This window comes from Garra rufa, chromosome 10 (assembly GCF_049309525.1).
Source record: "Garra rufa chromosome 10, GarRuf1.0, whole genome shotgun sequence".
In the NCBI taxonomy this organism is placed as follows: Eukaryota; Metazoa; Chordata; class Actinopteri; order Cypriniformes; family Cyprinidae; genus Garra; species Garra rufa.
The window spans coordinates 25,886,348-25,898,936 of NC_133370.1; the positions used below are offsets into that span (position 1 = coordinate 25,886,348).

The window sequence follows — 12,589 nt, forward strand, 5'->3', positions numbered from 1 at the left end:
ACTGAGTTGGGGTGTATTTTCTTTAATGGTCGTATCAAAGAGAGCTGTACATTTATTTGCCTTTCTTGGCTTTAATCTTCCTCAGGTAGAACTCCAGTTCTTTGCCCTCAAGGATGTAGCCATCAGCCCTGCCACACTGTCCTGGTCTGGAGGCAATGCAGGCTAAAAAGCAACAAAACCATAGATAAGACACTTAAACTGAAAGGCAGCGTTGCTGCAAGTAGAATGAGAGTGGTTGTCAGAATTTGGTATAAACTCAGCGCTGTCACATTAAGAGTCTGTAACATGACTTACCAAGAAGCTTCCCCTGCAGGAACTGCTCCTCCAACAGAGGACTGATCTTGCTCTTCTTTCTGCGCTCATCAAACTTCTTCTGGACCTTTTTTGACCTCTTCTTGTTCAGGACTTCATCTTCCTCAGGGGTCTGAATCAATAACACAAATGAGAATTAGCAATATACGATTACACATGTCTTTGGTATTGAGAAAGTTTAGAATCTAGGAGTCTTCCTCAGAGTCTTAAACGTCATCACTTTCATTCAGCAGCAGAACTGACAATAGTATCATCAATGAAAGACCATTATTAAAACACCCTACACTTTAATAAAGAAAACTGATTGAGCTTACCAGCTTGGCACCCTTCTTCCTGCCAAGTGGAAGAGCGTAGTGAGACTCATACCACTGTCTGTAAGGATTGCTGTCCACAAGGATAACGCAGTTCTTTACCAGGGTCTTGGTTCTCACCAGCTCATTGTTAGAGGCGTTGTAGACCACGTCGATGATCCTGGTCTTGCGGGTACAGCCTGAAACGTCAAAACCATAATGAAACATCCAACAAAACCTCAGGAAAGTCACTAAAGATCAGGTTGAACACATCTTTCTCAGAGAACTTAAAGATATCCATCAAACACATTCAGCAGCAGAACTGAACAGATTCATCTTCACTGAAAAAACTACACCTGAATAAACAGCACAAAACAAGCTTAAACTTACATTCTGAGCCCCATGAGAAGTTGCCCACATCGAGCCTTAAAGCACGGTATTTCTTGTTTCCACCACGGACTCTTACTGTGTGGATGCGGCGAGGTCCAATCTAAGGACAGGCATACAAATGTTTAAGTAATGTGACAAAGACCTGCGAAGACATACTTTGAGCTTGAACATGTGTCAGTGTAACTATGACTAATCCTAACATTGGAAGGTCTAAGCCTTTGACCAAAACGGCCAAAAAAAGACCAACCTAAGGACTTGTTTTCATCACCCACATTTTTACAATAGCAGAAGACATCAGAGTCAGATTTACCTTGGTGTTTGCAGGAGGACGCCCAAGCTCATATTTCCTTTTCTTGTGGACGGGCTTGCGCTTGCCACCAGTCTTGCGGCGTTTGTGCCAGTTGTCCCTTGAGATACCTTTAGTGTAAATGTAAGAGATGTATTAGAAACAAATCTGAGTGAAATTAAACTCACATTTTCACCACATACTTGAGTGTTCAGTTCTCCAAGGTTTATCAGCATGAACAATCAGGTTCCGCAATTGGACTCATCATACACACTCAAGCTTAAATGTATAACGTTAATTGCAACTAAAGTTGTTTACTCGCACTCTTGTTGTTCAACACCTGTATGACTTCCTCAATAAAACACAACCGAAGCCATCTTGTCTAAAATCTACTTTTGCGCTCCATGGAAAAGTCTTACTGGTTTGTAACATGAAGGTGAGTACATAACATTTCCCTGCTTTTCTGTAACGGTCCCGTTAAGTACGTGGAGATTCACATTAGCAATAAGCTAACATTTTAGACGTAAGCTTTAACTTCACAAGCGTCCACAAATAACAGCATTGGTAAAGTAAGCTGCAAGCCTGTTTGTGTCGAAAATGTGAAATTAACGACAATTGGTTAACATATACAATCCACCCAAGCCTAACGTTACTTTTCACCTCAGGTTAGCTGGCCATGCAGCCTCCATTGGTTGACACATGCATCTTCTATCAGTTTAGCCTTTCACGCTAACCAGTTTCTCGTATGAAAGTACACTTTTTTCAATCACAAAGACTGTTTATTTACGAATAAAACCGCGTTGTTTAAGTCTCGGAGTACAACTACCAGCCTTATTAGCAGTGTAAATGCGGTTTGAGAGTATAGTACCCCATGCGCGCAGCCATCTTAGGCAATGTCTCCAGCCACTTTTCCCATCTCTTCTCGTAAATATGCTTTAAAAGCCATCAAATCGTCCAATTTGCCACTATATCCCTTGAAATCTATTTTTGTGATATAGCACTGAGCGAGTTTTATTAAAAGCATCATCGAATAGCTCAGATGAAGACGGATTGTTTCAACGACTAGAATCTAAAACACGTACCCATTCTCAGGCGCCGGCTAGAAAGAGGGCTCGCAAAGGCTCATGGGGCGGGTTTCAAGCTACCACATATCGCGAGAGTACCTGGAGAAATCGCGAGAGTAGTCCTTCTGGCTCAGTGGGCAAACACTTGGCTGCCACCACGCGTTTAGTAGTTCATAATCAAATTGTATGTTTTCATAAAAACATTTATCTTAACCATAAGGAATATTAAAAAAAAAAGAATATAATTTGCCGCACCCAAGGTCATATGTCTTAAGTAGCACGGGTGTATTTGCAGCAATAGCCAAAAAACATTGTATGGGTCAAAATGACCAAGTTTTGTTTTACGCCAAAAATCATTAGGATATTAAGTAAAGATATTGTTCCATGAAGATATTTTGTAAATTTTCTACCATAAATATATCAAAACTAAATAAGAAATGTATTTACATTTAATAAATCAAATTTTTGATTAGTAATATATATTGCTAAGAACTTAATTTGGAGAACTTTAAATGATATTTTTTATCATTTTATATGTTTTTCTTTTTTTTTCTTTTTTTTTTTTTCTTTTTTTTTGCACTCTCAGATTCCAGATTTTCCAAAAAATGTATCCGTAATGACTGGTTTTGTAGTCCAGGGTCACATATATAGTGTGGTAGGCCTCTGTAAATTGTAAATCCTTTTAAAGCTAAACTAATTGATTTTTTTTTCCATTACTTTTTAATTGATATATTAATATATATATATGCTATGGATGATGTCAGCATGCCTACTAACTATGCACACAGTGATTGGCTGATAGGGGAGGAGTATCTGTGGCTAAGTGTCACTAATTAAACAACAGTGTTGGGGAGTACCTAGTTACATGTAATGGAATTACGTAATTTAATTACAAAATAAATGTAATTGTAATTAGTTACAGTTACTGAGAAAACATGTGTAATTAAATTACAGTTACTTCTGAAAAATGCCAGAGATTACAAAGGGGATTACATCTGATTTTTTTTTCACACACTCATATGCAACCATTACAGAAGGTTCAAATGCTCACTGATGTTCCAAAAGAAAAAAAGTATGCATTAAGAGCCAGGGGTGTAAACTTTTGAACCGAATGAAGATGTGTATATTTTTCTTATTTTGCCTAAATATCATATTTTTTCAAGTATTACTGCCCTTCAGAAGCTATACAAAAGATACTTATATGTTTCACAGAGGACAAAATAAGTTCAGTCTACCCTGATCAACTCTGACTGTTTTTGTACTTAATTGTTATAGTCCGATTTTTTACTTCACTGCCTAGAGAACACTGGCAATCAGTGTTTGTTTTGCAAGTCAATGTCTATTACGTCACACAGCATACATAGATAGGTGCAGATAAATTGAAATAGAAAAGTTTGCTTCTATTACACTACTATATAAGAAATTAAAAATGAAAGAAACATACAGTAACTCTAAACTCAATTGCGTATTTCAGACTGTCATACCCTACAGTCTGAGAAACTCAGCTACTTCAAAATGTATACATGATTTTGAATTTGTGTTTTATTTAATGTATTTTTGATAACTGTCATTTATTAATGTATTCAGCTTATAACTGTTGTTAGAGCACTGTAATTTTTGCTACAGTCTTACATTTCAATAGAAAAGCGCACTGACACATGTTGTTTTTTATTTATTTATTTTTTTTTTTGTAATGCAATACAGGCTACAAGACATAGGACCATACAAGATACAAGGTACAAGCTTATACAAAAAAAAAAATAATAATAATAATAATAAACAAATACAATACTAATATGAATACCTTAATATACTAACATTAATGAAAACATACATGTTATTAAAAGGGTATAGTCCTATACATTTACATATATACTTTTTTTAAGTTTGCAAGGATGGAAGCTCTGGGTCTTGATGAGCTATCAGTACATGACAACACCTGGGCTGGCTGTGACTGGGAGCATGACCACTATTTGCCATATTTATCCATTTTTGTGCCCTGAAATGAAAAGCAAAAATCAGGTTTATTTTTTAGTCATTTTTTGACTTGGAAACTGTCCACCTGCTGTGTTACAACTAATCATCTATATGTACAAGGACTGACTATATTACCAACAAAAAGCTTCCAGATCTATTCAAATATTTTTAGTTCAGTACCTTAAACCATTCATGGTGCAGAATCTTGCCCAAATCGAGTCGATCTGCTGGATCACTCTGCAGACAAGAGCAGATCAACTGGCAGCAATCTGTGCAGAAAGAAAGAAGAGAAAACAGATTATTACTTTTAACTTCATCCCTTTATTAATCTAAACTGTACAACTAGATGACTGGAGGTTAGAAATAATTTGTTGTCATGAGATATTACCTAGTGACAATCCGGCTATGAACCAACGATTCACATTGATCATAATCAGGTCATCGCTGTCTGGAAATGTCCCGCATACCAGCGAGAACAAGAGCACTCCCAGTGAATACACTGTCGCTGGCTCCCCGTGGTACCTGCCCTCTGATTTAAATTCAGGTGGAATGTACATTCGTGTGCCTGTAAGGAAAAAAGATTTTGTGTTACAGCATTCCACAGCATTTTGTCTAGGTGCCCATTAGCATGATACCTGAGTGATTCCTATTCTATGGCTTCAACACTTACCCATAAATGTAGTATAGGGTGTGCTTTGAAGGAGGTCGCCGCACCCAAAGTCAATTAGTTTGACTTCTAAGGTGTCCTTGTTGATCAAAAGATTTTCCTGTTTGATGTCCCGGTGCAGCACCCCACGTTGGCAGCTCATGTAAGCGGCTTGTGTCACCTGCCGCATGACAACCCGAGCCAAGTCCTCGTTGATTCTGCCTCCGTGGTGCTGCACAAAATCAAACAAGTCCTGGCAGGGAATAGGCCGCTCCAGAATCATGATGTAGTACTCACCCAGATCCTTCCAGTCCAGCAGCTGGATTATCTGGGGAACTCTGGGGCCTTCATTTGCGAGGATTAAAAGAGCGACCTCCATTGGAAGAGGTTCAGGCTGGAAGAAGAACAAGTTTTATGATGGTTAGATGGAGGTTGATTCCCAAATGCTGAATACAGTGACTCAAGAGAAAATATATAGAAAGCAGTCTACTTACAAAGTTGATGTATTGTGTATCCTCTGTTTTCTTCACAAATTTCACTGCCACCTGATCATTCAAAAAAAAGAAGAAGAATTTGTGTGAGACGTATTTATAATAAACATATAGAGTTCATATCATTGCAATTATTAATCCTGTGCAGACATGTAAAGTGTTGTGAATATACATTCACACACACACAGTGTATTTGTTCTGTCTGACAGCTTTAAGAGGTTAGCTGCTCTAAACAGTAGACATAAGATACACTAGAAGGACTTGCAAAAAATACAAAAAGATGCTAAGTAAAAATAGATAAAAAGTGATACCTCAAGGCCATCCGTCAGACGCCTCCCTTCGTAGACGGCTCCAAATCCTCCTTGACCCAGCATGTTGCCGACTTCATACAAGGCAAAGATGTCTATAAAAGATAAATAAGAGTATTTGACATTAAAAATCAAGCTGTGACATTTTGACAACTCCTGCAGAGTTATATTTAATTAACATAAAACTATGATAAACAATTATCTTTAATTTTATATAATTTACACATGTGGTTTTATGAGCTCAAATGAATTGAAATTCATTTGGATGTTTTTGTTAAAAGTAAAACAAACCTTTTTTTACATAAAAGCTTCAAATTCATATTCATCAACTATAAGCTGACATAGTATACATTTTCAAAGTGCAAATAAAAGACTGCTTCATACCTGAGCAAGGAGTTAATAAGGACTTGGTGAGGCCTTGAGTTTGTAGACCATCCGCACTCCAGTCGAACACAGCACAAACTGGACCTTGGAAGGCATCAACGCTCCAGTCGGACTCGATGCGGACTGGAGCTTGGAGTGCGTCAGAACTCCAGTCGGACTCGATGCGGACTGGAGCTTGGAGTGCGTCAGAACTCCAGTCGGACTCGATGCGGACTGGAGCTTGGAGTGCGTCCAAACTCCAGTCGGACTCGATGCGGACTGGAGCTTGGAGTGCGTCCGAACTCCAGTCGGACTCGATGCGGACTGGAGCTTGGAGTGCGTCCGAACTCCAGTCGGACTCGATGCGGACTGGAGCTTGGAGTGCGTCAGAACTCCAGTCGGACTCAATGCGGACTGGAGCTTGGAGTGCGTCAGAACTCCAGTCGGACTCAATGCGGACTGGAGCTTGGAGTGCGTCCGAACTCCAGTCGGACTCAATGCGGACTGGAGCTTGGAGTGCGTCAGAACTCCAGTCGGACTCAATGCGGACTGGAGCTTGGAGTGCGTCCGAACTCCAGTCGGACTCAATGCGGACTGGAGCTTGGAGTGCGTCAGAACTCCAGTCGGACTCAATGCGGACTGGAGCTTGGAGTGCGTCAGAACTCCAGTCGGACTCAATGCGGACTGGAGCTTGGAGTGCGTCCGAACTCCAGTCGGACTCAATGCGGACTGGAGCTTGGAGTGCGTCCGAACTCCAGTCGGACTCGATGCGGACTGGAGCTTGGAGTGCGTCCGAACTCCAGTCGGACTCGATGCGGACTGGAGCTTGGAGTGCGTCCGAACTCCAGTCGGACTCGATGCGGACTGGAGCTTGGAGTGCGTCAGAACTCCAGTCGGACTCGATGCGGACTGGAGCTTGGAGTGCGTCCGAACTCCAGTCGGACTCGATGCGGACTGGAGCTTGGAGTGCGTCCGAACTCCAGTCGGACTCAATGCGGACTGGAGCTTGGAGTGCGTCCGAACTCCAGTCGGACTCAATGCGGACTGGAGCTTGGAGTGCGTCAGAACTCCAGTCGGACTCAATGCGGACTGGAGCTTGGAGTGCGTCAGAACTCCAGTCGGACTCAATGCGGACTGGAGCTTGGAGTGCGTCAGAACTCCAGTCGGACTCAATGCGGACTGGAGCTTGGAGTGCGTCCGAACTCCAGTCGGACTCAATGCGGACTGGAGCTTGGAGTGCGTCAGAACTCCAGTCGGACTCAATGCGGACTGGAGCTTGGAGTGCGTCAGAACTCCAGTCGGACTCAATGCGGACTGGAGCTTGGAGTGCGTCCGAACTCCAGTCGGACTCAATGCGGACTGGAGCTTGGAGTGCGTCCGAACTCCAGTCGGACTCGATGCGGACTGGAGCTTGGAGTGCGTCCGAACTCCAGTCGGACTCGATGCGGACTGGAGCTTGGAGTGCGTCCGAACTCCAGTCGGACTCGATGCGGACTGGAGCTTGGAGTGCGTCAGAACTCCAGTCGGACTCGATGCGGACTGGAGCTTGGAGTGCGTCCGAACTCCAGTCGGACTCGATGCGGACTGGAGCTTGGAGTGCGTCCGAACTCCAGTCGGACTCAATGCGGACTGGAGCTTGGAGTGCGTCCGAACTCCAGTCGGACTCAATGCGGACTGGAGCTTGGAGTGCGTCAGAACTCCAGTCGGACTCAATGCGGACTGGAGCTTCGAGTGCGTCAGAACTCCAGTCGGACAAAATGCGGACTGGAGCTTGGAGTGCATCAGAACTCCAGTCGGACTCGATGCGGACTGGAGCTTGGAGTGCGTCAGAACTCCAGTCGGACTCAATGCGGACTGGAGCTTGGAGTGCGTCCGAACTCCAGTCGGACTCAATGCGGACTGGAGCTTGGAGTGCGTCCGAACTCCAGTCGGACTCGATGCGGACTGGAGCTTGGAGTGCGTCAGAACTCCAGTCGGACTCGATGCGGACTGGAGCTTCGAGTGCGTCAGAACTCCAGTCGGACAAAATGCGGACTGGAGCTTGGAGTGCATCAGAACTCCAGTCGGACTCGATGCGGACTGGAGCTTGGAGTGCGTCAGAACTCCAGTCGGACTCAATGCGGACTGGAGCTTGGAGTGCGTCAGAACTCCAGTCGGACTCAATGCGGACTGGAGCTTGGAGTGCGTCAGAACTCCAGTCGGACTCAATGCGGACTGGAGCTTGGAGTGCGTCAGAACTCCAGTCGGACTCAATGCGGACTGGAGCTTGGAGTGCGTCAGAACTCCAGTCGGACTCAATGCGGACTGGAGCTTGGAGTGCGTCAGAACTCCAGTCGGACTCAATGCGGACTGGAGCTTGGAGTGCGTCAGAACTCCAGTCGGACTCAATGCGGACTGGAGCTTGGAGTGCGTCAGAACTCCAGTCGGACTCAATGCGGACTGGAGCTTGGAGTGCGTCAGAACTCCAGTCGGACTCAATGCGGACTGGAGCTTGGAGTGCGTCAGAACTCCAGTCGGACTCAATGCGGACTGGAGCTTGGAGTGCGTCAGAACTCCAGTCGGACTCAATGCGGACTGGAGCTTCGAGTGCGTCAGAACTCCAGTCGGACTCAATGCGGACTGGAGCTTGGAGTGCGTCAAAACTCCAGTCGGACTCAATGCGGACTGGAGCTTGGTGTGCGTCAAAACTCCAGTCAGACTCAATGCGGACTGGAGCTTGGAGTGCGTCGACAGTCCAGTCAGACATGGCCTGGACTGGAGCTTGTTGGGAATCAGTGCTCCAGTCGGGCTCGGTACGGACAGTAGCTTGGAGAGTGCCCACACTCCAGTTGGATTTGGCATGGACTGGAGCTTTGAGGGCATCATCTACCCAGTAGGAGTCACCGCGTTCTGGAACTTGTTGGGCACCAACGCTCCAGTCAAACTCGACGTGGACTGGAGCTTTTTGGGCATCAACACCCCAGTCAGACTCGATCCGGACTGGAACATGTTGGACATCAACACTCCAGTCGGACTCGGTGTGGACTGGAACATGTTGGACATCAACACTCCAGTCGGACTCAGTGCGGACTTGAGCTTGTTGGACATCAACCCTCCAGTCAGACTCTGCGCAGACTGGAGCTTTTTGGGCATCAACAATCCAGTCGGACTTGATATTGACTGGAACTTGTTGAGCATCAAAACTCCAGTCAGACTCTGCGCGGTCTGGAGCTTGAAGGGCATCAAGACTCAAGTTGGACTCAGAGTGGACTGAAGCCTGGAGGGTATTAAAACTCCAGTCAGACATAGTGCAGACTGGAGCTTTTAGGGCCTCAAAACTCCAGTCGGAGTCAGTGCAGACTGGAGCTTGGATGGTATCAAAACTCCAGTTGGACACAGCATAGACTGGAGCTTGGAGGGCTTCATCACTTTGGTTGTTGACAGTGTGGACTGGAGCTTGGAGGGTCTCGACATTCTGGTCGGCCACAGTGCAGGATGGAGTTTGGAGGACTTTTTTACCAGGTCTCATACGACCAAAAAGTACCTTCCAAATGGATTTTTTCTTTTTACATTTCTCCTTTGTTCCTGCTTTTGCTCCATCCACATTAGAGGCACATGGCTGCACAGGAGCTGACTCTATGCAGGCTGTAGCTTGGAGGAGGTCTTGGACACTGGAAGTCTGGTCTAAAGTGGAATGACATTAACCAAAATAACTATGAATACAAGATAAATATGACATCCTCTTCTTAGCACCTACTCATATTACTGCATGAACGCTATAAATTATAAAGTGATTCTTTTCTGATCTTCGGCAGGGCTCTACAGTGCAAGCATTTCACTCTCATGTGCAAGTGAAAAATTACTTCAGCGCAAAAGTGCAAGTGACATCTTACCAAAACATCACGTGCCTCACAAATGAAATATTAACAACTTTCAATGACAACTTTCATATGCAATTAAACAAATTCACATTATGTACATTAATGGTTAACAGACCTTCAAATAATTTAAATAGTCAAGTATTCAAATGATTAATGCCTTTCAAGTTTGATCATATATTTTCATATGTATTCATATTTGACTGGTGATAGACGACTGATCTGTTCATGTTTTTTTTTTTTATGAAAATTGTTTTAGTGCTTCCTGATCATGGACTGATTCATGTCTTACAGAGAAAACTTTAGCAAATAAATGCATTTCATATTCTCATAACATGGTCCTGTAACTTACTCTCAGTGTTTCTCCTAGCCTGTGGCACAGCTGCATCAGCTCCCTGATCCTTTTTCTCACCCTCAGCTGAGCTAGTCTTCTGGATGTCTTTTTCACTAGCTTGCCTATTGCCAAACAGTGCCTTCCAAACCCTCCTTATATTTTTACATTTCTTCTTCATTTTCCCTCTTTTCTCCTCATCCACATTAGAAACCTGTTGGTGTTGTGGATGGGTTTCCACTGCATCGCTGGAAGAATGTGGTGCTGTACGTTGCTGGAAATCGTACATTTGTCCACAAATTTCTGCGTTTTTGCAGTGAGATTTTTGCTGTCTCATTTTTACAGCTATTCTCTACACGGCAGATGTGAAAAGTTGTAGAGACCGAAATTGCAGATGACCAAAAAGCAATTTGTGAGAAATAATTAGTTGTAAGAAGTAAGAACTAATGAATGCGTTGAAGATCACCAAAATCGCAAACCACTAAGTAATAGTGCGAATGAACAACTGCACTCTTTTTCCCCTTACTGTCATTGTGATGTCATTTTAGAACGTATGACAATACATTCTAATAATTCCATGGTTATTTTCTCTGTGCGGGCGGGGCCACCGCTTAAGCGCGGAAATGTAGGCACGTGTACTTGACACTGACAGAAAGGATTTTTTAAAATATCTGTCATTCCATTTTTGATTAATAAAAGACTTGCCATTCATCTGTGCCAGTAAAAAAATGTTGTAATATTTGTGTTGATTATTTTTCTCCAAGTAAATACTTAATATAATGAACATATCATTAAATGTAATTGAGAATGAATTAAAATGTGCGTTTGGTGGCATTTAAAATACATCTATTCATTCTTTAATACACAAATGAGCAGTTTATATTATATCTGTTTATAATGTATGTGGTGCACATTTTATATATATATATATATATATATATATATATATATATAGACCCTGCAGTTCCCGGATGTGCATGTTGAATATTGCCGAATTTGAACCACTGAATTTGTGGAATCGAATTTGTAAAACATAATGGACCAAAAATTTCCTGTTTAATATTGTAGATCGTATTTTTAAACAGACGGAAGAGAGCTCTGGAAGGTGAATATGTATTATTGAATTTTGAATTATGAAAATATGTGCGAAATATATAGGCCTAACCATGTTGAATTTCAGCTCCTAAAATACAAGCCCTGAAAATACACAGCATCAAAATGCAAGCTCTGTTAATGTAATGCATTTTTATTCATGTTTTCTTTTTGTACTTGTACTTTTATACTTGTGTGGGTAGTAGTGAGTCAAAAGTTTACATACACGTTGCAGAATCTGCAAAATGTTAATTATTTTACCCAAAAAAGAGGGATCATATTAAATGCATGTGTTTTTTAATTTAGTACTGACCTGAATAAGATATTTCACATAAAATGTTTACATATAGTCCACAAAGGAAAATAATAGTTAAATTTATAGATTAGCCTACCCTGTTCAAAAGTTTACATACACTTGATTCTTAATACTGTGTTGTTACCTGAATGATCCACAGCTATGTTTTTTTTTTGTTGTTGTTGTTTAGTGATAGTTGTTCATGAGTCCTATGTTTGACCTGCCCGCTGTTGATCAGGTCCCACATATTCTTTGTTTTTTAAGCATTTTTGTGTATTGATTTGAACCCTTTCCAACAATGACTGTGTGATTTTGAAATTCATCTTTTCACACTGGGGACAACTGCAGGGACCTCATTTATAAAACTTTCTTACGCACTGATTTGATCTTATTGATCAGATTCCAGCTTGGCGTACGACCGTTTCCTTGTGGTAATGCCTGGTATTGCAGATAGTTCAGCCTCACTTTGATTTCTTGCACTCCTTTTTACTTGCCATTGTCACAGAGTTTTTGCTTTAGGAATGAGCTCATTTTATATGTTAATTAATTAAGCAGGGGCGTTTCGACGGCGAAACATTCAGCTGCACACAATTCCACGATCATTTGTGATTTATGACCGAATGACTGGCGTACGCATGGATTTCGTGGTACGTTCGTTTTCTCTAAATCGCTCTTACGATCAAATCAGAAAAGTTCTTAGATAAAATCAAGGATGGTTTCTACGCAAGTCTTTATAAATGAGGCCCCAGGACTCATATGCAACTATTACAGAAGGTTCAATTCTTACTGATGCCCCAGAAGGAAAAAATGATGCATTAAGAGCCAGGGGTGTAAACTTTTGAACATTTGTGCGCATTTTTCTTTTTTTTTTTTGCCTAAATATCATA

The 12,589-nt window shown here is 42.3% G+C and overlaps 2 protein-coding genes and 2 non-coding genes across 4 annotated transcripts; all 4 read right to left on the reverse strand.

The window, feature by feature from the left end:
• Positions 1–2: 2 nt before the first annotated feature.
• rps8a (ribosomal protein S8a) lies at positions 3–2,384 on the reverse strand. The gene is made up of 6 exons (XM_073849035.1): positions 2,361–2,384; positions 1,303–1,409; positions 993–1,092; positions 627–802; positions 295–424; positions 3–162 (listed from the first exon to the last, which is right to left on the reverse strand). Exons 1-6 carry the CDS (start codon positions 2,362–2,364, stop codon positions 53–55), a joined length of 627 nt encoding a protein of 208 aa, XP_073705136.1. The 5' UTR covers positions 2,365–2,384; the 3' UTR covers positions 3–52.
• LOC141345041 (small nucleolar RNA SNORD38) lies at positions 506–574 on the reverse strand. The gene has a single exon (XR_012356906.1). It is a non-coding gene; the product is annotated as a small nucleolar RNA SNORD38 (small nucleolar RNA).
• LOC141345043 (small nucleolar RNA SNORD46) lies at positions 1,161–1,267 on the reverse strand. Its single transcript, XR_012356908.1, has one exon. It is a non-coding gene; the product is annotated as a small nucleolar RNA SNORD46 (small nucleolar RNA).
• Positions 2,385–4,311: 1,927 nt separating the features above from the next.
• Positions 4,312–5,830, reverse strand: LOC141344529 (serine/threonine-protein kinase pim-2-like). Its single transcript, XM_073849408.1, has 6 exons — positions 5,768–5,830; positions 5,460–5,510; positions 4,990–5,359; positions 4,708–4,884; positions 4,500–4,588; positions 4,312–4,341 (listed from the first exon to the last, which is right to left on the reverse strand). The coding sequence occupies exons 1-6, from the start codon at positions 5,828–5,830 to the stop codon at positions 4,312–4,314; spliced, it is 780 nt and encodes a 259-aa protein (XP_073705509.1).
• Positions 5,831–12,589: the final 6,759 nt, after the last annotated feature.